Source organism: Oryx dammah, unplaced genomic scaffold (genome assembly GCF_014754425.2).
Source record: "Oryx dammah isolate SB20612 unplaced genomic scaffold, SCBI_Odam_1.1 HiC_scaffold_28, whole genome shotgun sequence".
Classification (NCBI taxonomy): Eukaryota; Metazoa; Chordata; class Mammalia; order Artiodactyla; family Bovidae; genus Oryx; species Oryx dammah.
The window spans coordinates 14,740,757-14,767,306 of NW_024070212.1; the positions used below are offsets into that span (position 1 = coordinate 14,740,757).

The 26,550-nt window shown below is 51.5% G+C and overlaps 3 protein-coding genes and 1 long non-coding RNA gene across 16 annotated transcripts in view; 2 read left to right on the forward strand and 2 right to left on the reverse strand.

The window, feature by feature from the left end:
• ASH1L (ASH1 like histone lysine methyltransferase) overlaps window positions 1-2,809 on the forward strand; it is a 208,062-nt gene extending 205,253 nt beyond the window's left edge. For 4 of the 6 annotated variants that reach the window (XM_040230324.1, XM_040230328.1, XM_040230329.1 and 1 more), the window contains one exon: window positions 344-2,809. In XM_040230324.1, coding sequence (XP_040086258.1) covers window positions 344-435 — 92 coding nt within the window. In that variant the 3' untranslated portion in view covers window positions 436-2,809. The remainder of the gene's footprint in view (window positions 1-343) is intronic. The other 2 variants (XM_040230325.1, XM_040230327.1) reach the window with 1 other exon arrangement.
• Window positions 2,810-5,152: 2,343 nt separating this feature from the next.
• On the reverse strand, window positions 5,153-15,156 carry RUSC1 (RUN and SH3 domain containing 1). 7 transcript variants are annotated; one of them, XM_040230333.1, is made up of 11 exons: window positions 15,082-15,146; window positions 12,935-14,386; window positions 12,237-12,647; window positions 11,089-11,187; window positions 10,847-10,923; window positions 10,561-10,735; window positions 10,383-10,488; window positions 10,154-10,200; window positions 8,434-8,983; window positions 7,613-7,741; window positions 5,153-5,866 (listed from the first exon to the last, which is right to left on the reverse strand). In XM_040230333.1, the coding sequence occupies exons 2-11, from the start codon at window positions 14,298-14,300 to the stop codon at window positions 5,698-5,700; spliced, it is 3,129 nt and encodes a 1,042-aa protein (XP_040086267.1). In that variant the 5' UTR covers window positions 14,301-14,386; window positions 15,082-15,146; the 3' UTR covers window positions 5,153-5,697. The 7 variants fall into 7 exon arrangements, with proteins under 7 accessions (XP_040086267.1, XP_040086265.1, XP_040086266.1 ...); XM_040230331.1 differs by having other exon boundaries at window positions 10,841-10,923; XM_040230332.1 differs by having other exon boundaries at window positions 10,841-10,923; window positions 15,022-15,097.
• Window positions 15,157-15,455: 299 nt separating this feature from the next.
• On the reverse strand, window positions 15,456-24,692 carry FDPS (farnesyl diphosphate synthase). Of its 2 annotated transcripts, none has more exons than XM_040230397.1 (10): window positions 24,568-24,692; window positions 23,274-23,433; window positions 22,009-22,149; window positions 18,097-18,177; window positions 17,845-17,967; window positions 17,423-17,511; window positions 17,254-17,326; window positions 16,484-16,561; window positions 16,248-16,382; window positions 15,456-15,716 (listed from the first exon to the last, which is right to left on the reverse strand). In XM_040230397.1, exons 2-10 carry the CDS (start codon window positions 23,409-23,411, stop codon window positions 15,516-15,518), a joined length of 1,059 nt encoding a protein of 352 aa, XP_040086331.1. In that variant the 5' UTR covers window positions 23,412-23,433; window positions 24,568-24,692; the 3' UTR covers window positions 15,456-15,515. The 2 variants fall into 2 exon arrangements, with proteins under 2 accessions (XP_040086331.1, XP_040086330.1); XM_040230396.1 differs by having other exon boundaries at window positions 23,511-24,570.
• LOC120855757 lies at window positions 18,365-21,658 on the forward strand. Its single transcript, XR_005719302.1, has 2 exons — window positions 18,365-19,086; window positions 19,800-21,658. It is a non-coding gene; the product is annotated as an uncharacterized LOC120855757 (long non-coding RNA).
• Window positions 24,693-26,550: the final 1,858 nt, after the last annotated feature.

Here is a 26,550-nt window from a genome sequence, read left to right on the forward strand (position 1 = left end):
CCATAGACAGCAGCTCACCAGGCTCCCCCGTCCCTGGGATTCTCCAGGCAAGAACACTGGAGTGGGTTGCCATTTCCTTTGCCAATGCATGAACGTGAAAAGTGAAAGTGAAGCTGCTCAGTCCATGGACTGCAGCCTACCAGGCTCCTCCGTCCATGGGATTTTCCGGGCGAGAGTACTGGAGTGGGTTGCCATTGCCTTCTCCGTTTGGCCTGGAGGAAGGCCTAAATTGCTGGTGGGTTGGCAAAGGACCCATTGAACTCCTGTGATTTCCTGAGAGTTCAAATCTGGAATAAGGAGTGGGAGCATAGAGATTGATGAGCCTCCTTGATTTTGTTTTCAGCCATCGATGTGACCTACTTGCTGGAAGAAGGATCAGGCAGAAAACTTCGAAGGCGTACTTTGTTTATCCCAGAAAACAGCTTTCGGAAGTGAACCTCAAAGAATGAGAACATCAAGCATCTGGGATCCAGTGGAGCCTACAGTCCTGCCTCCTGTTCTCTGAGTGCAGACAGGGGTGGGAAGGGTCCGTCCAGCAAGGGGAAAGGGGCCACGTCGTTGACATTAGGTACTTAGTAAACCTTGGAGCTAGTGGAGAGGAAGAGGAAGGGGATCTGTCCAGACAGTTCAGCTTAACTTGTTTTCCTCTCCATTGCTTCACCCTGAGGGTTAATAATGTAGGGTGGAGGGCAGAGCACATTGGGGATGACCAGAATTTTTTGGTACTTTATAGCACTTGCCCCTCCCCTCAGCTTGGGTTTCTCTGTGTCATCCTCTGATCTTGCAGGCACTGCTAAGAAGCTGCTTCCTATACCCAGGTATAACTCAGACTCCAAAGGGACAGGGACAGGATCCCCACCCCTACCCTGTCTGTTCTCTATAGGCTCCAAGAGCTACCCCTAGAGACCTAAAACACAAACAGTAACTGGGCCTTGTTCCAGATCCCTGACTAGGAAAAGTTTCTCTTGCCTCTTTTCCCCAACCAGGTCAAAGTAAAATGTGAGTTGACAACTCAAAGCACTTGTAACTGCTGCCCCTCTCCCTACCTCTGCTATCCCAAATGGAATCATGGAATAGGGAAGGCCCCCATGGGGTCAGAAGGGCACAGTCCTTATTGTAATTATTTTGGTTTTCACCTTCATAACCTGCCGACCATATTGTTTTTTCTAAGAGAAGGCCAGGCCCCCGCCAGCACATGTGCTGTTTATGCGCTGTGGTTCTTGTGTGTCTGCTGTGCTCTGCGAATGGAGATTCCTTTCAAAGAAAAGTCATCTTAAAACCTGCGTAAAAATGAACTCTAACCACCCCCCCCCAACAAAAGTCACTACATAAACTGTTGAGCAGTATTCACCTATCAGAGTATTTGTTGTGAGTGTAGATTATCAATTGAAAACACTACTTCTTGTTTTACTTGTACAGTTTTCAATGTCCATCTCTTAAAGAGACAGTGTGTTCTCCCTGCCCCAAGTCCCATCTTCCTTCACCTTCCTGATGACTTCATCTTCAGGAGGGATATCCAGGGTGTCACCTTCCTTCCCATTCACTTGACCAGGAGTTAACCAGATAAATTGTCTCTTTAAAAATAAAACTTAAAAAGCTTTGCTTTGTTGTCTTCTCAGACATACATATGCATATATGTTTTAGATGTTCTTATAAGAGAAAAGATGGTTTTTAAATGTGCCAAGTTGTGTGTTGTATATATATATGTATGTATATATATATATATATATATCTGCTGCGTGATTAGTAAGCAATACAATAGTTAAACATTTCCCCATTACTTTTTTCTAATATTGGACCAATGCTGTCCTAATTGTACATTTCCTCTTAGGATGACGACGCTCTGACTTGTTTAGGTAGAAACATTGACCACCTTCCATTCCATTGAATCTTTCTTTTTCTCCTTTCTGTGTCAATCTTGAGGGAAAAAAAAAGTAAAAGAGACAGGGGATACCAAAGATCCCCTTGAACAGAGAAAAAGCAGAATAAATATTTTATTAAAGAAAAAAGAGAATTAAGAAAATAGTTTGGAGTATTTTCTTACTGTAGAGAAGCACTGTACATTACTAAGAGACCTGGGTATAAGATACTCACGTGTGGAGCTGGGAAAATCGCATGTCCAAGCCCGATTGAGTGGTTTCTTTTGGTTTTCATTGCAGGGAGCCGGGTGGGAGGGAGGTGGGAATAGGGGCACTTTGGGGGTCTCCTTTTAGTCAAAGCAGGAAAATGACAAGAAAGAGATTAAAATTCAATATTTCCTTTAATAGTGTTAAACACTAAAATTTTAAAAAAGTCTCAAAAAAATTAAAAAGGAAAAAAAAAACTTTGTAAAATGAGAGAACAGAAGCAAAAGACACTACGCTCTGTCATTTTATCTTTCTTTTGTTGAAAGACTAAAAACTGAAATGTTTTTTAGACAATCAAATGTTAGGTAAGTGCAAAAACTTGTTTTTTCTTACTGGTGTAGAAATTAATGCCTTTTTTTATTTTTCGGTTATTTTATAATAACAAAAGAACCCCCTAGCTGCCAGGCGGGTTTTGGTGTTTGAAATGCGGGGCAAAGCACTACATCACTGCAAATAGATACAGAGTTAGTCTGCATGTCTGTAGGCTGTGTGATTGCGGAAAATATAAATGCTGCTAATATATTTCCTTTTTACAAAAGCATATCTAAATAGATGATTGTTTTGATGTTAATCTTTGTAAATTATGTATTACCAATTTTAACATTGGATGTAATTGCATAAAAAGCTTGCATCTCAATCCTTGAAAGTCTAGTATTAAATGGAAAAAACTTTTCCTAACTACAGAGTGGTGAGCTTGCTATTTTTTTTCCTCTTTCCTATCCTCCATTTATATTCCCAGGATCTTCTCCATCCTGTTTCCAAAGAGATCTGCTTAAAACCACATCAGCATCCTAGGCCCCACATGGGCATGCTAACCACTGTTGACTGTTGGATAAAGCTTTTCCTCAGCACTACAGCCTTTTTGGTCTGGGCCAAGCCTAACCAATCAGCATAATGATCATCCACACCTGTACCCCTTGAGCACACAGACACCTAATGCTCATTAGCAGCCTCTAAGGTTGGCAGTTAAGTTTAGGCTACTTTTTCTAGGCCACTATGTTAGACTGTTTCCATTGTAAGCAGTGTACATATATTCATTTATTTCACCTTCATAATAGCCCTTTTGGTAGGTACCAAAACGAAATTTTACAGATGAGGAAACTGAAGCAACAGAGAGATTAAATCACCCAAGATCTTGTAGCTAGTTAATCCTCATAATAGTCCCCTGTAGTTGTTCCCGTTTTCGTAGAAGTAAAACCTGAAGTCCCCTGTAGTTGTTCCCGTTTTCGTAGAAGTAAAACCTGAACCTCGGGAAGGTTAAGTAAACTTGCCAGATCATCTAGTAACTAGTGTTGGAGCCAGAACTCCAAAATCTTTAAAGTTCATCCGCAAATAGGAAAGTGTCAGAAATAGCCAAAGCCTGACCCTACTAAGGAAGATAAATCCATTCCTGCCAACTGAAAGAACTAACAAACTCTTGTCCTAGACAGGAGTCAGACATTTAATCTTTGAGTTCAGCTAGAATACAGTTGCTCAGAAGCCTCAAGACAGTTGACTTACAAGAGCTCAATGTCTACTCCTGCAAGAACTTAGGGTTTATCCCACTATTACATAACAGTCTATCCATGACTGCAAAAACAATACCTTAGTAGTTAATTTAAGGTTTCTTTAATCTTTATTTAACCTTTAATATCACTTTAACATCTACTTATAGCTATTCTGTTTGGATAATATATAATGGTAATAGCACAGAATAATTTTATATCAATCTTTGTCCTATCTCAAGATGTTCTGTTACCTGATAACCATTAGACTCCAGCTGCCAATATCACCAGGTCTCATTGATGCTCTGACAATATTGTTCTAGGACTCCTCCCACTTTTGAGGATTACCCACTATAAAACCAAGTACATAGGGATAAGAGTCAGAAGAAAGGAGGGGGCAGATTGAATCATAGGAAATGAAAGCTGTGTACAAGTAAAGGATTTCTGAAACTTCAGAATCATGCGCACCCCCCACATACACCAAAGATCTCACTTTAAGAAATATTGGTCCCAAAGCATAGTCTTCCATATCTACTGTTTTATAACTTAAAACATAAAAATAAAACTTCTTTTGCGGTAGTAGTTTGCAATTGAAGAAGCTTCATAAACTTGAGTACTCCCACTCTTAAGAAAATATTGAATGACTAGGAATTCTCAGAGGCAGTCAAAATCTAGTTTGAAAAACATCACCCTAGAAAATACCTGAAATGCAAACTGAGGTCCAAAGCTGAGAGGACCACCAAACACAAAAAGCAAAATTAAAGCAAGGAGCAGATGAATATCATAAATTGGCCAAGAATTGAAACATTAAATCTTAGAAAATGGCAAAAGTATGAGACAGTTGAGTCTAACCAACCCTACCCCTGAGTATTTCCAAGGCGTCAGCTCTTACTTTCTCAAGTCCTTTCTCCCAACAGCAGGCCATTGTGCTCTTAACCAAGTTTCCAAAGATGAAGGAAAATTTAAAATATTTTTCTTCTGTTTCACCTCAGTTTTCAGCTGCCCCCTAACTTTCCTATTAGCTGATTATAGCTTTCTATTCTTCTAACCTTTTAGTAATTCTCCTGTAGGCAATCATCTGTAGTGATTTCTACCCTCATCCTCCAGGCTCTAGAGCATTTAGCTATTCTCATTTCAACAGACTGAAAGGAAACTCATTAATTCCTAACAAAGTAATAGATGTCACGTTATTATGCTTCCTAAAATTATATCACCACGGAATGGTGATATTAAATAGAAAAATAATGTGTCCCTTTTTAACACCTTTTAATCTTTCCCATCACCTCAGCTATGAAGCTTGTAAGTACAATTTCATGGACTAAGTCTTCCCAGCTCTCCTGTATCTACTGTATCAGTCTAAGCAAAGCAATCAAGTCTCAGACTAGAGATGCACTTCAGTGAGTCAGGCACCAATCAGGGGCTACCTTTCAAGGAACAGAACTAGACCCAGCTAGAAAGGAAGCGTCTCCCTTGGGCTACCCATGACACAGCCTCCCGCCCCTCCCCCATAGCCTGTGTCCTGAAACCCACAGTGACGACACATTCAACTCCCACTCTTTATTGGGACAAAGGAGGAAGGAGACAGACCAACACACCACAGGCCCACCCACCAGGGGTGTCCAGACTTCAGCACCTAGTCCAGCATGAGTACATCATAAATACAGGCAACGCGGGATGGGTGAGGTGGGGGAAGGTTCCATACACAGGAAGAAGACTACAGAGGCCCTTCAAGTCTTGGGAACCGAGGCATATGTAGAGGTGCAGTCCACTTACGGAGGAAGAAGAGAGGGGGGCTAGGTTTCCATTTTGCAGAATACAGATTGGAAAGAGGAAAGAGATGGCATGGAGGGAAATTCCTTTTTATATATTTTCAAAGAGCAGATTTCACCTTATAGATGGGTATGGGAGGGAAGGAAGAAAGTTTATTTTAGATATTAGCAGAAATGGCTATGGGAGGAAAGTGTCATTTTACAGACAGGGAAGGTACTTTGGGGACAGTCAGTATACATGGGCGAGTATTCACAGGCCATTCCATTCCCAGGTGACAGAAGGGAGAGAGAGGTGCAGGAAAGGAAAAGGTGCTAGGCCTAGAGAACAAGGGAAGTATACCCCACCGGTACCAGCCCCTCCGCGCCATCCCTCCCACAGCGGAGCCAGTCCTCGTCCACAGTGGCGATGACACGCAGCACTTCCCCTCGCTGGAAGCTCAGCTGGTCAGGTCCTGCAGCAGTGTGGTCACAGAGAGCCCGGACTGCCCTGTGAGGAGCCAGAGGGAGATGCTGGGATGAAGTGAGGTGGGGGTGCCTGTCGCCAGCCTCACCTCCCCACCTCTGCGGTATGTATGTCCCTGTTGGTTCAGCTCAGTAAACATCAGTTGGGCTCATGGGGACCAAGTCTCTTCAACATGTTGATTTGTTTGGGGCCCCAGCCCTCTCCTAAGCTCCAGACCCACTCTTTAGCTCGTTATTTAATGTAATTTGCACTTCTCTGGTGCTTCATATTCAACATATGCAAACTAAATGACTCATCTTAACCCTCCAAACTAGTCCCTCCTCTTAGGTCCCCTATAGTGGTAAATGGCATCACCTATACAGTTATTCCTGGTAAAAAGGGATCTCAGTCTCTACATCCAGTCAGTCACCAAAACCTGTTTGATGTTGGTTTCTCCCACTACTCTATTTATCTTCAGCTTCACTGCCATTATCTTAGTTTAGGCCTCTATACTCTCTGGACTACTGGCATATAATCTAACTGATCTGCCTGAATCCTGACCACCCTCTCCATTCTCCACACAGCAGTAGAGATCCTTCTGAAACTTACCATCCCTGGGCTTAAGACCCTTTAATGGCTCCCACTGCCTCAGAGTGATACCCAGCTTCCTTCACTGGTCTACTGACACCTCTGACCTCCCCATCACCACTGCCAGGGTCCTCCACTCCAGCCATGTACTCATAGTTCCTCACTTACCACACTTTGACTTCTTCACCTTTGCATCCTGTTCCTTCTGCAAGATGCATAGCCCACACCATCACTAGGCTTCTCTGAGTCCCCAGACCTTGGGAAGAAGCCCTGTCTGTGTGGCTCAAAGGGCTATCTTCCTTCCCCAGAGTCTTTAGCACACAGAATGGTAAGTGCTGATTTATTAACTGGTATCCCCAGTGGAGTACAAGTTCCTTGAGGGCAGAGATTCCAACAGGTTTCCCTTTGCATTCCCTCCTCCAGTATAATGCTAAGCGCATAGTATGTACTTGAAAAGTACTTGAATGGAAAATCAAGAAACCTGATTCAGGGGTGTCCTTGATGACTCAGTAGTAAAGAGTCCACCTGCAGTGCATCCCTGATACATTCCATCCCTGATCCAGGAAGACCCCTCATGCCACAGTGCAGCTAAGCCCATGCACCACAACTACTGAGCCTGTGCTCTAGAGCCCAGGAGTCACAACTACTGAGGCTGTTGCACCCTCGAGCCCTGCTCCACAACAAGAGAAGCCAGAGCATTGAGAAGCCTCTGCGCCACAACTAGAGAGGAGCCCGAGCAGCGACGAAGACCCCAAACAGCCCCCTAGAAAAGAAGCCATATTCAATGGACTGAGAACCTAAAAGAAGCCAGACCCTAAAGATGACACAGCCCCTGGTGCCAAATTAGAAGGCCCCACTAAAGGGAAGCCCAGTCCCCCAGGGGACACACACGCCTTCATCGTACACTCATATGGTAATAAAACTGACCAGTAACTGGGCATGGTCTATGTGCCTAATACTTTTATAAAATCACGTTTAGTCTTTATAACAACCATTTAAAAAATATAAAGTATCCTCTTTTTACAGAAAAAGAAACTAAAGGTTCAGAGAAACTAGTATCGCACTAATTAATAAACAGCAAAGATGCAATGCGAACCAAGCACTGTCTGACTACATCACCTCCCGCCCACACTGTGAAGTCAGAAAAACCCACACATGTAACATAACACGTGCACACCAGTGCTTCTCCCTGACCCGCCTTACCTGTGGGTCTGCGCCGTGCTGGGTTCTGAGACCTCAAGCCCCTTAGGAGATGAGGGAGCCTCAGGAGGCGCCGCCCGCTTCACCAGAGCCAACACACTCACTGTCGGGGGCAACCAGCTGGATGGTCTCCTGGAGGAAAGGATGCAGGGTCACAGAAGTCACCCCACCTCCACAAAAAGAACCAAGGATCTGGGACTTCGGAGGGAAGGAGAGACTGAGGGACCCAACTGCGGTTCAAGAGGTCAGGAGTTGGTCACTGCTGAGGGCAGAGTGGCAGTCATGGGACACAGTTGCCTTTAAGGTGATTAGGGAGGTGACAGTGAAGGTCTACCACACCAAAAGCCACAAAGGCACCTACGGGACCAGCAGGCTTAGCTCCAGAGGGTCACTAAACAGTACCTGTAGCCATTAAGGAACCACCAATGGTCAAACCCTGGAGCAGGAGTCCGCAAATATTTCCTTTTTTTCTAAAGAGCCAGAAAGTATTTTTGGCTTTGAGAGCCAAGAGGAAAAGTGGACAATATCATGCAGGTATTTAATAACTGTTAAAAGTTCATGACTTAAGAATATAACCATCATGGCTGTAGAAAAGCCAGGCTGTCAACCTCGGACCTAAAGGATTCCTACCGAGTTTCAAATTAAGAGTGACTGAGGGAGTTCCCTGGTGGTCCAAAGGTTAGGACTCTGCGTTCACTGCCAGGGCCTGAGCGCAATCCCTGGTCAGGATCCTGCCAGCACCCAGTGCACCAAAAACAAATTGGGCTGACTGAGGACTCTGAGAGGGGGTCAGAGGTCATGGAGGGGGCCAGGGACCCCATTACCTGGACTTTGGGGCTCTGCTCTCAGTTTCTGCAAGGCCCCCAGGCACTCCAAACAGTCTCCCCAGCCATACGCCTCTGCCTGGTGCTGCTTCCTCTGTGTGCAGGGACCTCTCCGGTGCGGCCTCAGCTGCAGTCTGGGTGCGCCTGGACCCCCACCGGGGAAGAGGCAAGCCCTCGGCACCACCAGACGCATAGACCCGGGAGGCCTGGGTCAGCTGCTCCCACCAGCTGCAGGGGCTGGGAGAGCTTGAGGGGGCTGAAGGGCCCGGAGGGGCCTCCCCAGAAGCCCCCCGGAGGCTCTGGGCCAGCCGACCCCCCCAGTGCAGCACGGCTTGCACAGTCTGCTGCAGGGCTGGAGGCGAGCCTGGGGGCGGTGGGGCCTGAGGCGGCCCCAGGGGCAGGTGGTGGTGGTGTTCAAAGAGCAGGTCCAGGTGGAAGGTGAGCACTGACAATGGCTGCAGCAGGAGCAGCAGCTCCGTGGACAAGGAGGGGCAGCCAGCCCGGGCCAGGGAGAAGAAGCCAGTGGGCAGGTACAGGAGGGACAGCAGGCCTGGGAAAGAGCAGGCTTCCGTCAGCCCCTGCTCTGGGCCTCGTCCAAGGGCTTCAGCTGGCCAGTCAACAAACACCCTCCTGGGCCTCGCTCTACACTGGGCACTAGGGCAGAGAGAGGGGGACTCGGCAGGATACAGGGCTGCCACATCCCTGCCGTGGAACCACCACCTAGAGAGGGGTGTGGCAACAAGTATGCATGCATGCTGCGATTCAGTCATGCCCCTTTGCAACTCCATGGACCATAGTCCGCCAGGCTCCTCTGTCCATGATTCTCTAGGCAAGAATACTGGAGCGGATTGCTGTCCCCTCCTCCAGGGGATCTTCCCAACCCAGGGATCAAACCTTCGTCTCCTGGGTCTCCTGCATTGGCAGGCAGATTCTTTACCACTAATGCCACTTGGGATGCCCAGTAGCAAGTATATAAGTAACAAAAAGGAGGACTTGAGGGCCACGGGAGCAAAATGGGTAGGTGGGTAGGGAATGGGGGTGGAGCCTCACTGAAGAAGGACCCAAAGGATGAATGAAAGTTAATGAGGAGGCAGGAGGAGCAGGAAGCCCTACTGGAGGAGGAGGCACAGCAAAAGTAGGGCCCTAGGGCAGAAAGAACTGAAAAGGAGACTGTCGACCAGGGAAAGCCCCAGACCTGAAGGCAAAGGCCGGATAACCAAGTCTTTGCAGGTTAGAGCGAGGATTAGGGTCATTCCTCCTATTAATAAGACTCCTTAAAAGAGTTCTAAGCAGGACATTCCTGGTGGTGCGGTGGATAAGAATCCACCAGCCAATGCAGGGGACACAGGTTCGATCCCTGGTCTGGGAAGATTCCACGTGCCGCAGAGTAGATAAACCCACGTGCCCCAACTACTAAAGCCCAAGCACCCTAGAGCCTGTCCCCTGCAACAAGAGAAGCCACCACAATGAGAAGCCCACTCACAGCAATGAAGCATAGCCCCCACTAGCTGTAACTAGAGAAAGCCACGCAAAGCAATGAACACCCAATGCAACCAAATAAATAATAAATTAATTTTTCAAAGAGTTCCAAGCAGAAGAGTAGTAACATTGGAGATCTGGATCAAAAGCATTCTGGCATCAGGGGGAACCATCAGAAGAGATCCCTTTGCCTACTTCCCCTAGTCTAGCAAGCCCATCCTCTCCCATTTGAGCCTCTGACCTGCATCTTCCTGGAGACTGGAAAACCACAGCTCCAACTGCTTAGTGCTGGGGGAGAGAGGAGGGAATAGAAGTCAGGGACACCAGCCCCCTGAGGGTGGAGGGTGGGAAATAAGACTAGGACAGGGAAGGCCTTCTCTGGGGACACGGGGCACCCACCATATGTCCCACCCAGGACAACCCTGCAGTCCCCAGGCTATGGGAGGAACACCAAAGAGAAGGCCACTCACTTGAGGAGGCCCAGGATGAAGGCATGGAAGCGGCTACGGCTGCTTCGCAGCGGGGCCAGACGGCTGACCTGGCTATACAGGGTGCCGAGGGAACGAGTGCTGGAGCCTGAGGACACAGGCCGCTGTCAGCCAGACCCCAGCCCTGCCCTCCGCCCAGTCCCACACTGCCCCCCTTCACCTGGCTTCACAGACGCCTCCACCACACTCCAGGGGCTGCTCCGCCGCTGCCCAGTGATGAGGTCTTTCCGGAAAGGCTTCAGCCCGTCGGCCACCAGAGCATGGAGGGCCGGACAGAGGGTGGTCAGCACCAGGTGCCCCACATCTGGGCTCAGACGGCTGTCCCCCAACTGGGCCTGGAGGCAGCGCAATGGGCATGGGTGCAGGGGTGCCTCCAGCCTCTCCTGCACCCTCAGAGCTACAGGCCCCTCCTCACCCCCCAACACCCTCCCTACAGGCACCTTCACCTTCTGAACCAAGTTCCGGGCGGCCCCAAAGTGCGAGATGATTTTATCCACCGAAGCACTGACAGCTATCAGGAGACCTGGGAGGGGAGCCGGGAAAGAGAAGTGTCAAAGCCCCTTGTCTCTCCCCAGGCAAACCCTGAAGGACTCAGAGAGGCCAGTTCACACAATTTGACCGAGAGAGGAGGGCCTAAGTGAAGGGAAGGTGATTTCCAAACCAAGGGTCAGCAGTCAGGGTGTCCTACCTTTTTTCTGCTCCTGCAGCTGGCCAGTCCCACTCTGGGCTTCTGCCATCCACAGTCGCTGGGCCCCGGGGATGCCGGCGAATGACCAGGAACTGCGGACTGGGATAAGGGAAGAAGAGCGCACTGACACTTACCAGGGGTCACCCCCAAGGACTCCAGGTATTCACAAGGGTCCTCGCCTATGGGTCTAGACACCCCAGCCCCTGAAGTCTTGGGGAAAGGAGTCCAGGGCTGCGGGGAGCACAGGGCAGCACCCGGAGTGAAAACCTGCACGTATCTCACTCAGTACTGCCGCCCTGCTCCCCACTTCTCGGTTCCCATTTCCCTTCCTCACGGCCCAGCTCCCACTCCTCGATCCCGGAAGTCCCAGCGTGGGGCAACCGTGCTCACCTCCCTCCCGCCTGCCAGGCTGGGCCCTGAAAGGCGGGAGATGACAGGGCAGGGAAGGGAGGGGCAGCCTTGTGCCCGCCACTCCCCCCCACCCCCTGGCGGGCAGTGGCGGGGGAGGGGGGGACGTCAGGTCCGCGGGGACCCAGGGAGCACGTGGGGAGCCTGGACCAATGGAAAGACAGACAGACGGGAATGGGAGGAGAGACGGAGGGAGAGCAGACCCAAGGATTGGGAGGCTGGAAGGCACCGGAAAGGGGAAACCTGGGTCCTGCGCCAGCTAGGCGGAGGGCCTCTCGCTGCAGCCCACTGGGGCTGGCCCCAAGAGGAAGGAGTGACCAGAACCCCCTTGGCCAGTAAGCTGAGCGAACTTCACCCTTCACCCTTCCCGTACAAGGTGGGGGTCAGGCTCGAACTGCACTGGCCAGGGAATTCCACAGAGGGTGTGACCCAAGGTCCTTAACAATGGACTTACTGGGACCCCCTTAAGCTGTGCGTGGAAGCCGGCTAAGCCTGTATCCACTATGTCCCGGCCACACAGCTGGGAAAGCAGCAAACTTCGCCCAGCACGGGGAGTTAGCAAGACCAGACTCCCCAGGACCAGTGATCTTGGAATCGCGCAGGTCGAAGGGCTGGACCCAGCCGGGTAACCAGGGAAAAAACTAAAGCAAAGGTCTGGCCGAGGATGGGTGGGGCTTTGGAGTGGGCGGGGCAGCCCCGCCTGAGGCGTGGCCCGCGGGGCTGGCCCCCATCCGTCTTACGTAGCCTGGGCGGAGGCGGTGGGCTCCTGGTCCAGCGAGGGGCCTTCGGCGGACGAGGTGGCCGTGGCAGCGGGGGGGCGGGTACCTGGCAGGGTGGGGAAGCCACGGGGGGAAAGGTGCTACTTCTGGGAAAGAGCGGGGACAGCAGCAGTGCCAGCTCAGGGCTGGCCAGGCAGGGAAGGTCCCCCCTAGCCGGAGGCGAATAGGCCCCCACCGGGGACAGGCGGACGGGCAGCAGCTGCTCCTCCGGGCTACTCGGTGCCCCCAGGAGCCGCAGCCCAGCGCCTGGCCAGCTAGCCAGAGGCGCCAGGAGCAGAGACCCAGCTGCGGCCGCGCTCCCACCCTGCAACAGGGGGCGCCCGTCAGCTGAGAACCGAAAAACCAGGGGCCGAGGGAGCAGGAGGGGACCGACTGCAGGCGGGATTGGCGGGGCAGATGCGGAGGGGAAGGAGGCCAGCGGGATGGGCAGCCAGGCAAGGAGGGGCGGGAGAAAGAGGGAGCAAAGAGTTAGTCCCCCCGTAACCCAAGGACCCACCCAGTTTCCCTTTCCCGGAGCGCTCCCGGTAGCAGGGGACGGGAAGGATGGGTGGGATGGGTCACACAGAATGGAGGGGAGACAGGGGGTCGGGTCGGAAGCTTTGGAGGTGTAGGGAGGCCAAAGGCCAGCCCTCCTCTCGCCACCTCCTATAGCCACTTACCTTCAGTGCCAGCCTGAGGCCCTGGCTGCTCCGGCTCCTTTGAAGCTGGGGCCTCCTCACCAGCAGCTGGGCTGCCCGCCCTGCCCTCCTCGGGCTGCCCCTCTGCTATGGGCTGCAGCCCAGGTCGGTTCTTCTTCCTCCGGGGAGGGACGGGTGGCGGTGGGGGCCGAGGTGGGACCAAGGCCCAGCCAGCTGGGGGGTCTCGGGGTGGGACTGGCGGGGGCGGAGCCCGGCTTCGGGACCGGAGTTCCTTGAAGGTGGTGACTTCCCGGGGAGGCGCCTGGGAGCTGCCGAGCGAGCCTGTGGGGGGCAGCTCGGTGTCGGGAGAGAAGACGATGAGCCAGTCACTGCGGTCTTTCTTGGCCTGCGGCACGAGGGGCAGCCCTGGGCCCCGCTTGCGCTTCTGGGCCAGCTCGTGGAAGGACGTGATTGTCCGGTGGGGCACCGGCTCCTCGCTGACGTCACTTCTCCATCCCCCATCAATTCTCCCTGCATCAGTTTTCGAACCAGAATCAGTTGTTTCTGTATTGGTTTTCCAACTGGAGTCGAATTTTCCAGGTTCAGTTTTCCAACATTCGATAGTATTCCCATTGACTTTCCAACTCGAGTTATTGTTCTCAGTGATTTTCCAGCTAGCATCAGTTGTCTCTTTGTCGATTTTCCAAATGGGGTTGATTTTCCAACTGGGTTCGGTTTTCCCAGCATCGATTTTCTCATCATCAGCCTCTGGGAGGTCAGAGGTGGGGAGGTCCTGCTCCTCGGCCTCCTCCTCTTCCTCTAGCCCTGGGGAAGGGAGGTCCTGGCCAATGGTCAGGGCATTACAATTGGAGTCCAGGCCTGGACCGGATGGAGAGGAAGCTTCAGAGCAGGAATCCGGAGAGCAACAAAAGCTGTCTGGGGAGCAGGTGCCTGGGCCTGCGGAAGCCAGAGGGGAGCCTTGCTCCAGGGGAACGATGCTGGGCTGAGGGTGAACATCCTCGTTGCCAGGGAGGTCCCTGGAGTAGACTGAGATGGGGGACTCATCGGGGCTAAGATCTGAGCAGGAGCTGAGAGAGGAGGAACAGCCCGGGTCTGAGGGAGAGGCAGCCCCCTCCTCCTCCTGTGCTAGGTCCTGCCGGTTTTCTAGGCCTGGCCCATGCTCCTGGCAACATCGGCAGGGCACTGCTGGGCTGTTGGAATTGGCATCCACCAAGGTCCCACTGCAGGGGCCCCGGCTCTCCTTGCCCCCGGTGTCCCCTGGGGGAGGGGATGTGCTCAAGGGCCCCTCCCGGAGCTCCGGACGGCGGGACAAATGCAGGCCTAGAGAGACATGCTGGAGGTGGATGTGGTTGAGGTTGCAGAGTAAAGCCCTCTGAGGGGACAGCATGGTGCCGGCGGCGACGGGACGGCCTCTAGAGAATGAGGAGGATCAGCCCTCTCACATCCACTTGCCTGGCAACCGCAGATGCAGCCCTAGAAGACAGGGATCGTGAAACCCAGCCAGGGAGGGTGCGGGCCACGGGAAGAACACCAAGGTGACTTAGGTGCTGGGGCAGGCGTGGAAGGGCGCCTTGGACAATATTTAAATGAGATGCAAACAGACATCGACTGGCTATTAGTTTCCACTGCAGTGTTTGCAGGTGGAGTCGAATGTAACCCCCACCCCGGAGAATGGGGCGGGGAGGGTCAGAGAATGCGGCTGCGCCCTCGATCTCCTTGGAGGTGCGGAGGCTTGTAAAAGGATGGGACCCAGAAGGGACCCTGGTCCTCTCTGCTGCATTCTGGCCCTGCCCCTCACTCCCACGGGAAGGGGTCGAGAGGCCCCGCCCAGATGATCTGAAATGGGGTTGGGGGAGGTGCGTCTGGCTGGTTGATGTAGGAAAGGGGCAGGGGTGGGGGAAAGGCCCAAGCTGCAGAAGCAACCGTCAGCCTGTCAACTCCAGCGGGCAAGCCGGCCGGCACGGGCCTCGGCTCCGGGCTCCAGCCTACAGCCGCGGTGCACCTTCACCCTGCTGCGAACACCAGCATGTCTGTCCCATTCTCTCTGCACTTGTCTCTATGGTGCAGCTCCACCCCAGCCCTTCCCTATTTTTTACTGCTCCCCTCACCTGCCCCACCCCGCGACCCCCGATCCATCCATCCACACCCGCAGGCCAAGCCATCCTCACCAGGGTCCTCCTGCAGCCGCTCCGGCGTCTGGAGCCGCATCCGGCTCCGCGGCTGCGGTCCCCGCCCAGCCCGCACAGACTGGAGGGGAGGGGCGCTGGGACGACCCGCCAGCGCTGCGCAGCCGCGCCCCTCCACGCATGGGCGTGGCGAGTCTCAGACCCAGCCCCCAGCGCTTGACGCTTTCGCCTGTGTCACCCACCCAGGCCCAGCTCAAGGGCTTTTGATGCTTTCTAAGGTCCCACTGAAGGGACCTTTTAGTCCCAGGGGGGTCCTGAAATCAAAGCCTGAGGTTCTGGCTTCCATGCAACTGACCCCCACCCTGCCCATTCTGGACAAAGCTGCGCCCCTGGCTGCACAAGCAGAAACGGAAGAATCACAGGTTAGACAATAATTTATTGAGAAGCCTCCCTTCCCCACCTTCACAGACTCTAGGTCACTTTTTCCTCTTGTAGATCTTTTGTGCTAACCCCAGGAAGATGGCTGGGGGCAGGGGCGCAGCACACTGCTCGATGAGACCCATAATGTGCCTGTAACTGTCCTCCTCATATTGCATGTACACAGCCGACAGATTCATCTCCTCGTAGAGCGCCTTCACTCGGGCAACCTTCTCAGCCTCCTTCTGCCCATAGTTCTCCTGAAGGGTTGGGGATAGGAAAACGGGCTTATTATCCTTCCCCCAGCACCTCTAGGTCCCCTCCACTCCCCCATCTAGAACCTCTCCAACGCCATTTATTCATTCCATTCCTGCCTCCAGTTTCAAGGGTCTCTGAGTAGCTATGATCTCAAACTCCAGCACCCCCCCACGCCCCCGTCCCCATCCCAAATGCTCACTCAGTCAGTGGGGTTCAGGCCTCAGCTTCCTCTACCCCAGGGTTTCTCAACCCTTGGCCCATTTGAAATTTCTGGCAGATAGTTCTTTGTGGGAAGCTACTGTATGTGTGGTATTTGGCAGCATCTCTGGCTTCTACCCACTAGGGATCCCAGTGGCGCGCACACACACACCCAACAAGTTACGATGACAAAAATAAATGTCTCCTGACACTGTCAAATGCCAGGGCGGGCAGGCGTGTGTGCATGCGTGTGTGTGTCAGATCACCCCCATTGAAAAGCCTCTGCTCTTTCCCCTACTCCACAGCTTGGGGGTCCACAGCACACGCTAGGGCACCTGCAGGACTCGGCGCTGTTCTGTAGAGGCCCGTTGCAGACACTGAACCACCAGCCAGCTGCACTTGTTGTCCTGGATGTCTGTGCCGACCTTACCCGTCACGCTGGGGTCCCCAAAGAGATCAAGGTAATCATCCTGGGCAGAGGGGGTGCAGAAAAGAAGGAATGGAGAGACTGTAAGGCAGGGAAGGAGCAAAGCTGGAGCCTGTTTTCTGCCAGGGCCCCATGTCTTCCTACCTGAATCTGAAAGAACTCTCCCATCTCCAGCAGGATCTTCTTGGCATTGGCATGCTCCTTCTCCCCATTAATGCCCGCCTACAGTGAAAAGGGGGTTAACAAGTCATACACCAGAGGGGCCTGCATCTTCCTGGATGCTTCCTCCCACGAAGAGGGTCTTGCCCCAGTACAGCCTCCCCCACCAGGTCTTCTCTCCTTTCAGACATCCTTGGCTTCCCTGACAAAGGAAGTCCTGGCTGACGGTCCACCCTCTATCCCACTGATTTTAGCTATGGGTCTTCTTGCAAGTCACAGCAGAGGTGAGTCCATTCTGGAGGCCCTCAGACTCTCTTCTCTCACAAGGCTCGGTCCCTGAGTCGCTCTGATCCTGATTCCTAATCTTTTTACCATTTCCAAATTCTTTCACTATGGAAAGGAAACTTGGAGAAGGTCAGCATAGATGGTTAACCCCATTGATTGCCTTTGAATGTAGTCTTCTCCCTCAGCCCGAATTATCTTCTCCCCACTCCTACTACTGTACACAGATGGAGAATTCATTGTTCCCCCTTGATGGGCTGTCCACTTTCATGTAAACCACTCAGTTCATTTTTATAATTAGTCCCAAGGGTGGGGATTTTATCCGCATCTTATTGCTGAGGAAACAACTCAGCAAGATTAAGTAACTTGCTCAGTATCACTCAGGATTCCTAGTGGGGGCATGCCTGCTCTGTGGCCTCATTATTAAAAGGCCCACATGAGCAGGGCAGCAAGGGATGAAGAGGCTCACTCACCATATACATGGCAGCAGCTACAGGAAGGTAAAAGGAGTAGAAAGCTGTCTTGTACTTGACAATAGACTTATACCTGCGTGCAGGGAGAAGATAAACTCCTTAGAAGGGTTATGCGCCCGCTCCCAGCCCTCCCTCTCACTGTCCAGATGTGGTTCCCATGGTCCCTCACCTCTTTTCTGTGAATCTGCCAAGATCCACATTGCCCTGGGGGGCTGTGATGAGGTCCAAGGTCTGTCCGATCTCAGTTTGATAAGAACTCTAAGGAGCAGGAAGATGGCCTGTGAACTGGGCTTTCTCCAGGGCTGGAGAACTCTGAAATCTTGGGCCCTACATCCCACAGCAGTTGCTAATTGGGTGGTCAGAAAGACAGGAGGAGGAAGAGAGGGCTCCCAAACTCAAGGCCCACACAGTCACACAAATGCCCTTTACCACTCCTTTCAATCACAGAGACATAAGGAAGCCGCCGCCACCACCCGCCCCCACTCCCTCCCTCAATTACTTCCCCTTCCAGGCAAACCTGGGTTATCACCCTAAAACAAGAATGTCCCATAGAGGCCAAGGCCACCGCGGGAGCCCTCGTCTGCAGCACACCTGCAGGAAGAGCTCGATCAGGTCCAGGTAATAGGGCTGCTCCCGACAGTACAGCTTCAACAGGCGGTAGATGGTTGATTCCAGAAGGAAAGCATCATTGATGGCATCCAAACCTATGCCTGGCTGTCAGGGACACAGAAAAACAAGCAATCAACTTCTGGCCTAGACTCATACCAAGAACCCGCAACACCTCCTCCATAGGCTCCATGTGTCTGTTGCCATGCCCACTGCGCTACCTTCCCGCCCACTTACCTTCAGATACCAGCAGGTCTGCCCCCGGCGGGTGAGGGATGAGTCCATAATGTCATCTGACACCAGGAAGAAGGCTTGGAGCTAGGAGGATGGAAAGTGGAATAAGAGTCCCAGGGCTCCTTATGATTGTTCCTTCTACCAGTAAGAGATGCTGCTTTTAAGAATCACTGAACAGGGAAGGTAGGTCAGGATGAGGCTGAGGACTGGGTTTTTTTGGCCACACTGTGTGGCATGAGGGATCTTAGTTCTCCAACCAGGGATCGAACCTGTGTCCCCTGCACTGAGAGCACGGAATCTCAACCACTGCACTGCCAGGGAAGTTCACTTTTAATCTGGGCTGTGGGACTTTGGAAAATTGTATGACTTCTTTGGTTCAGGCTTCCCAACTATAAAAAGGGACAAAAAGCTCCCTTGTTTTCAGAGTAAGAGATATAACAGATCTCTAGACAATCCCTGGTGTCAGGGAGATGATGAAATATCTTCATATACTGTACTCCTCCCTGGCCAAAAACTTTGGGGAGGACTTCAAGCAAGATTTCTTCATGCAGCGTGACTTTACATGACTTCAGGAACAAGAAAGACTGGTTCCTGCATTCTCTCCGGGCACTGCTTACCCGCTCCAGCAAACAGGAACAAAACCCCACCTCAGGAAGCTCATTTAGGAGCCTGGGTCTAATAGGGTAGAACTGAAGTCTGACTCCTGGTAACTTTCACCCATGGCTCTTAAACATCCTCAAAGGGCTTCCTCTTCTGAGTGCCAGCCTCCTGGAAAGTACCAGACTATGCTGGCTCCTTGCAGGACTGTGAACTACCTTGAGGCAGGGATGAGGTGTTTGACTGCATGGCATTTGCAAAGCCCAGCACAGTGCTGGTCCATAAGTGTTTGTCTAAGAAATACACGAGAGGATGAAGCACTGTAACTTCTCCCGGAGATACTTCTAGCAGCCAGGCTACATATTCCGGCTCCCTCAAACAGCTTGTGAAGACATGGTTTGTTGTTTTTTTTTCTTTTTGGCCACACCGTGTGGCTTGTGGGATCTTAGTTCCTCGACCAGGGATTGAATCTGGGCCCTGCTTCAGTAGAGAAAGTGCTGAGCCCTAACCACTGGACCAGTCTAGGAATTCCTTGAAGACATGGGTTTTAAACCTTCAGCCCACCCTGATCCCTGTGTGTGTTCCAGTGGATCTGCATGGCTCCGAGGAGGTGCCCACCACTACCCACCAGCTCAGGTGTGCACACTGCAGAAAGGGCTGTTGGCGTTCCAGGCCAAGTCCTCGGGAAGCAGGTCTCCATCTGCACCTTTCCCTCTGACCTCGCCCTGGAGTGGGGCCTGGGCTTTCCACATTGGGGCACACATTTTATTTACAATGTGTTTCTGTGGAGTGGCATTGTTCCCTGAAGCCACACCTCCACTGCCTCCCCGGAGTGGCTACAAGGGCCAGCTGGTTTCAACCAGCACCACTCAACCAAGATCGTCTCTGAAGGGCATTCATTCCGTGGCCTCCCTCAATCTCCTCTGCCCCCCAACTGCACTTTCTGCTTATTAGGAGAACATTAAATCTACACGGATTTTACCCCAGTATTGGGTTGGGTTTTTTAGTCATCTCCCCAGGTATGTGTTACAGGGGGAAGTAACGAGAAACACACCACATTACCCACACCGCATCCTTACCAAAATGTCTCCCCTGCCTATTTCCTCCAGATACTAATCAGACTGGGCTGTGAGCCACTCTATCAAATAATTGGCCTAGTCTTTTAAAAAGTCCATTATAATGGAGGAAGTAGTCTAAAGACTGAAGAAAACTAACAAGTGCAATGCATCACTTCTGCTTGGATCCTAGATGTTTTTTGGTTAAAAAAAAAAAAACAAAAAAACTTTATAGTAGACAATTGGGGAAGAATTATGAATATTTAAATATGGAATATATATTAGATAATATTATGATATCAATGTTAACTATCACGACTGTTGCTCTGATTGGAATGCTTCCCCCCAAATTTCCTATGCTGAAATCCTAAACTTCAAAGATAACAGTATTAGAAGGTGGACCCTTTGGGAGGTGCTCAGATCATGAGGGTGGAAGCCTCATGCAAGGGATTAGCACCCTTATGAAGGAGACCTCCAAGAGCTCCCTTGCCCCTTCCACTTGAGGACATAGCAAGAAGATGCTGGCTATGAATCAGGAAACGATAAGACCCAGTCACATGGGTGCCTTTATCTCGCACATCCCAACCTTCAGAGCTGTAAGAGATAAATTTTCTGTTGTTTATAAGTTACCCAATCACTGGTATTTTGTTGTTGTTCAGTCGCTAGGTCGTGTCCAACTCTTTGTAGCCCCATGGATTGCAGCACGGCAGGCCTCCTTGTCCCTCACTACCTCTGAGTTTGCCCAAGTTCATGTCCATTGAATCAGTGATGTTATCCAACCAGCTTATTTTATTATAGCAGCCCAAACAGACTAAGACAGATGTGAAAATGGTGTTGTGGTTATATAAGCAAATGTCCTTGTTTTTAGGAGGTAAATGCTGAAATAGGAAAGTAAGAGGTTGAAGGAGATGTGGTAGAAGTGAAAGGAAGATAAAAGCAGAGATTATAACAAAAATCATCCAAAACAATGGTGGACTGCTCAAATGGGGAAGTGGCCACAGTACAGCCGCATTTAAGAAAACATGGGAATTCCCTGGAAGTCCAGTGGTTAGGACTCAGCATTTTCACTGCCAGGACCAAGGGTCATCCCTCGTCAGGGAACTAAGATCCCACAAGCAGCACAGTTTGGTCAAAACCAACCAACCCAACCGCAGGTGAACCCACAGCGCAGCTAAGGTTAGTAACAACTGATTTTACCAGGTGAACTGCTGGGCCCCCACAGCTCTGCCTTATCCTCCTGCCCCTCACTCCTTGCCTGCTGTCTGTGGCTATGGGCTCCTCAGCACCACCGATCCCTAGGAGGGCACCTCTGTCACCAGCGGCCCCCTCCTCAGTGAGACCATCATCCTTTTACCCCCTTGGAGGCAAATCCCTACTGTATAGCCCCATCTCCCTGACAAGCTCTAGACGGGAAATTCCACCACCTACAGGACAGACAGCTCCACCTGATCTGCTCACGCCAAGAGCGCAGCATGGCCAGTGCTGAGCTCATCACACCCTCCCTCAGGCCAGCTGCTCCTCTCCACAGGCCAGGATCACCCGTCATTCACCAAGCCCAGAGCGCCTTCCCTCCTGGGCTCATCTCCCCACTCCTAGCACCCCCCAACTGCAGAACCTAGTCCGCATGGGAAGCCTAAAATGGAGACTTTAGGCCAGGTCAGCAAACCATACACCTTCAAGAACCAACTGAGCTTGGAGACAGGAAGACTGAGCAAAACAGATCCACACAAGAAGAGTCCGTCTCCAGTCTTGGGGAAGTGGCTTCAATTCAACTTCGGCCAACTGTTGCTATATGGGACTCTGGACCCATATCTAGCAATTTTCCATGTGATACAAGACATCTGGGGTTTCATGTGAAATCTCTCCTTTTGTTAGATTTAGGGAACTTAATTTTTAAATATTTTCAAAAACTACCAATAGGCTTCCAGTGTTCAATCTCTGCCATAGAATAATCTAGAAGAACTATCTCACTTTTGTGGCTGTCCTCTGCTCAGAAGAAAGAGCTGACAACTTCATGGCCAGTTCCAAGGCCCAGGCCCACCGCCAGAGTACAGGTGAAACGCGCACCTTCCAGTACAAGGGCCCCCCCACATGTGTTAACCCCTCGTCACTAAGTCTGGCCACAGCAGACTAGGGGCACAGAAACACAACCGAGAAGCCGAGTTTCAGGCCCATCCCTCCCCTCCTGTTCCACCCCATCCCACCCAGGGCACCCCCACTCTAGTAAACCTCGTCTCTGCCTGCTGCTCCCCATCTTTCTCACCAGTTCCACACACCAGCCCACAGTCAGGGCCCGCTGGAGACTGTCAGGATCTTGTTTCCCGGGCTCCACAAGCTCCCGGAACGTTACCACCACCGTCAAACCCCGATTGTACTTGCCTCCAATGGCATTGTACTCCAGGACCTGGGGAAAGAGCAGAGGGACAAGGAAGGCATCAGGGTCTGCGGAGCAGCTGTTCTGAGATTTCTCCTTGTTTTCTCCCACCGGCGACCAGGGAACCTAACTTTATCCTCCTCAGTCCCAACCCCTCCTCCAGGCAGCCTCTGAACTATTACGCGCCTGGCTTCTTCCAAGTCGTGGGGCAGAGCTGGAAGTTCCCCAGTCCCCAGGCTCTCTCCACGTTGTCTTCTTGAGAACACTGAAAGGCTCCATACTGGAGATTAAAATCTGCTCCCAAACCCAGACAGGGCTTGAACCCGGGGAAAACTCCTGTGCGTGCCAAGGGAATGGCTAGCTCAGGTCTCTCCCATCCCCATTCCTCTCTTCTCAGCCACCTCCTCTGCGGCCCCCTCCACAGTTCAGCCTACCTGCAAATAAAAAGCCTCTCACTTAACTAAGACAAGCCCCCTCCTCCCCAAGTTAGCCAGAGGACGGCTTGGAGGGGACTCAGGTCGGGGGGACCATCCGCTACTCCTTCAGTGAAATCGCCTCCTGCTGGGGCTTCTCATGTTGCCTTCTGCTGCCCTGTTGTCAACCAGATGGAATTCACTGGGAAGACTTCCCTTTTTAATCTCCATCCCAGTACAGACTTCCTTTTCCTTAGTTTCCCTCAGACAAATGAGACAGCATTACAAAAAGAATCACTAGATATTCCAAAAGAATAAGGCAACATAGGTATCTCAACAAATAGTTCCTGCCCTAGAGGAGGGGTTTCTGATGGAACACTACCTTTACTCAGCCCCACTTCAGACTGCTTCCTCCCTTCCTCCCAGGTCCCGGCCAAGATAACCCCTTATGATTTCTGGACACCTAATTCCCTGTATTAACAAAATCAAAGACTTACCCAGATCAAAGCCTTCACCCCCAGGGCGATCCACCCCTATGCAAAGCAGTATGTCTGGCCTACCAGAACCACAAAGCTGGATTGATTGGACCTGCCCGGGCTCTGACCCCTCCAGAATGACCCAGAGTCTCTCAGATAAAAGTCTGTTCCCACACCTGTCAAAAGTCACTCCAGAGCCAGAGAGAGACCCCACACATGTGCAGAGATTGCAAAGGTTCACCCTCTCGAGTTGTAAATCTCTCACCTCCTTGAGTCGGGAAATGGCATCTCCTGTCTCTGGGTGCCCAATGTCCTCAGTCAGCACCTTGACAATCCGCGAGAAGTGCTGGATGAAATCCTGCCTTTCTTGGGCGTAAGCGTCCAATTTCTGGTCTCCATTCATTCTGAGGGAGGAGTAAAATGCTCTGACAAGAGGGAGGACAAGTCAGAAACCTAATCAGCTGCTCCCCTCCCCAAGGACCCTCACCCCTGCCAAACTCACCGAGGCTCCTCTGTCCACGCTTGCCGCCAGCAGTGGGCACTGTGCCAGGCCCCCAGGACTGGGCACCCATGCCCCAGGGTGGGTCGCCGTAGGGGACCCAGCAACCTGTCCTGGGGCACCCAGCACCGGGCTGGCAGCAAGAAGACCCCCACAGATCTCAGCCAGCGGGACAGGGGCAGCATGGGGGGTGGCATAGGGAGGGGGCATTGAGCACTCCCTGCAGGGGCAAGCACCAGAGGCAGATGCACGCTGTCAGCTCCCCAAGTCACCCTCCAACCTTCCACCTCTGTACCCAGAATGCCCCACTCTCTTCTGGGATAAGCTGGAGGGCACTTACAGAAAGAAACGCAGGGAACAAAAAGTACGTCTGGGTAACCGAGACTCAGCTGATCATACTTAAAATAAGAAGGCTAGGACTCAAAGCCACCTAACTTTACCCGGTTGAGAAACCGTCAACGCCTCCACAAAGGAGCCTCTGGAATTGCTATACTCTTGCTTGCTTCCTCCAAATTCTGGAGCACAGACTGAAGAATCCAGAGTAAAGGACCTCAGGACTGGGGGCCGGGAGGATCTTTAAATCACCCTCTTTTATAGAGGCCAAACTGAGGCTCTAGGAGGTAGGAGGTATCCGGGGAATGGCAGCGCCGAATCTAGAACCCAAGTCTCCCTTGGTAGGCAGGGAGAGGGGAGCGCAAGCTTTGAGACGTGAAAGCAGAACCCCTGGGTACTGTGGACATGTAGTCTGGGGCTCTGGGACTGGACCTCACAGAGCCAGGACTGTGCTGACAGCCTCGGAGCAACATTGGGTGGGTGGGTGAGTAGGGTTCGCAGCGGAAGAGCAAAGCAGGGGGCAGTTATACTGGGATTCCAGGAAAGCACATGGCAGAGTTCGGGAGTTTCTGCACATCCACGGTGTCAGCTAGTCGGTCCCACAAACTCCCAAAACGGGGGAACACCGACGCAACCGACTGGACCTCCCGTGCCTTAAAGTTGCGCTACAGAGTTAAGACCGAGTTTCTAGCCCCTGCCTCCGGTCCCAGCCCTCGACCTCTCTCACCTGTTCCTGGATGCGGGTTGCAGATCCTGATTGTTGGAGGGGTACTCCTAAAAGCTGGACCGCGCGGCGCTCGGGTCGCTGGATCTAGTAGTTCTCGATCTCCTTTCACTACAGGGAGCAATGCTTCACTAGACTACAATTCCCGACATGCCACAGGAGGGGCAACGATTACGCGATCTAGCGCGGGCTGCCTGGGAGGAGAGGAGCCACATTGATTGGCTACTTCCCCTCGTATGAGCATGAGGCCCTGTAGCCAATAGCCAATGGAAGGGCTGACCCCCGGGACCTAAAGCTAAGAGGGCTGGCGTGGGCGGAAGATAGGGTGAGGTTGCAGGGAGTCGAACAGGTTTGGGATTCCTTGAACTCAGGCTCTCAACAGTCGTTGTTTACTACTCAAATTGTCATTATTTTCCTGTGCAGTTGAGTGGCACGTTACTAAAACCCCAGGGGAACCATCATGGCTACTTAACTGGTTGTCTAACTTGGGCAAATCATATAACTTCTGAGCCTCAATTGACTTCTTTGAAACTATCTTCCCTTATTTGTTAAATTAGGATAACACCGTGATATAAAGTATATAAAGTGCTTTAAGTGCTCAACAAAGCGAAGACTCAAGCAGAAACCAGAACCTTTATCCCTACACACACGTACACAGACACAGTTTACCCACCCACCGTGGGTAACACACACACAGTTTACCCACCCACCATGGGTAACGCACACACACCCTATATACATACACCCTGTACACACACACTCCTTACACACACATACCCTTTACACATACACACACACACACCTTTTACCAGCCACCATGGGTACCACACACGTTTACCCACACATCATGGGTAACACACACACACACCCTGTACACACACACACCCCTTAAACACATATACACACCTTACACACACCCCTTACCCACCGTGGATAATTATATAAAAACTGAAACCATAAACTAGAAGATAACATAAGGGTCAGTCAGTCAGTTCAGTTCAGTTCAGTTCAGTTCAGTTGCTCAGTCGTGTCCGACTCTGCGACCTCATGAATCCCAGCACGCCAGGCCTCCCTGTCCATCACCAACTCCTGGAGTTCACTCAGACTCACGTCCATCAAGTCGGTGATGCCATCCAGCCATCTCATCCTCTGTCATTCCCTTTTCCTCCTGCCCCCAATCCCTCCCAGCATCAGAGTCTTTTCCAATGAGTCAACTCTTCGCATGAGGTGGCCAAAGTACTGGAGTTTCAGCTTTAGCATCATTCCTTCCAAAGAAATCCCAGGGCTGATCTCCTTCAGAATGGACTGGTTGGATCTCCTTGCAGTCCAAGGGACTCTCAAGAGTCTTCTCCAACACCACAGTTCAAAAGCATCAATTCTTCGGCATTCGGGTTTCTTCACAGTCCAACTCTCACATCCATACATGACCACTGGAAAAACCATAGCCTTGACTAGACGAACCTTTGTTGGCAAAATAATGTCTCTGCTTTTCAATATGCTATCTAGGTTGGTCATAACTTTCCTTCCAAGGAGTAAGCGTCTTTTAATTTCATGGCTGCAATCACCATCTGCAGTGATTTTGGAGCCCAAAATAATAAAGTCTGCCACTGTTTCCCCTGTTTCCCCATCTTTTTGCCATAAAGTGATGGGACCAGATGCCATGATCTTCGTTTTCTGAATGTTGAGCTTTAAGCCAACTTTTTCACTCTCCTCTTTCACTTTCATCAAGAGGCTTTTTAGTTCCTCTTCACTTTCTGCCATAAGGGTGGTGTCATCTGCATATCTGAGGTTATTGGTATTTCTCCCAGCAATCTTGATTCCAGCTTGTGCTTCCTCCAGCCCAGTGTTTCTCATGATGTACTCTGCATACAAGTTAAATAAGCAGGGTGACAATATACAGCCTTGACGTACTCCTTTTCCTATTTGGAACCAGTCTGTTGTTCCATGTCCAGTTCTAACTGTTGCTTCCTGACCTGCAAAAGGTTT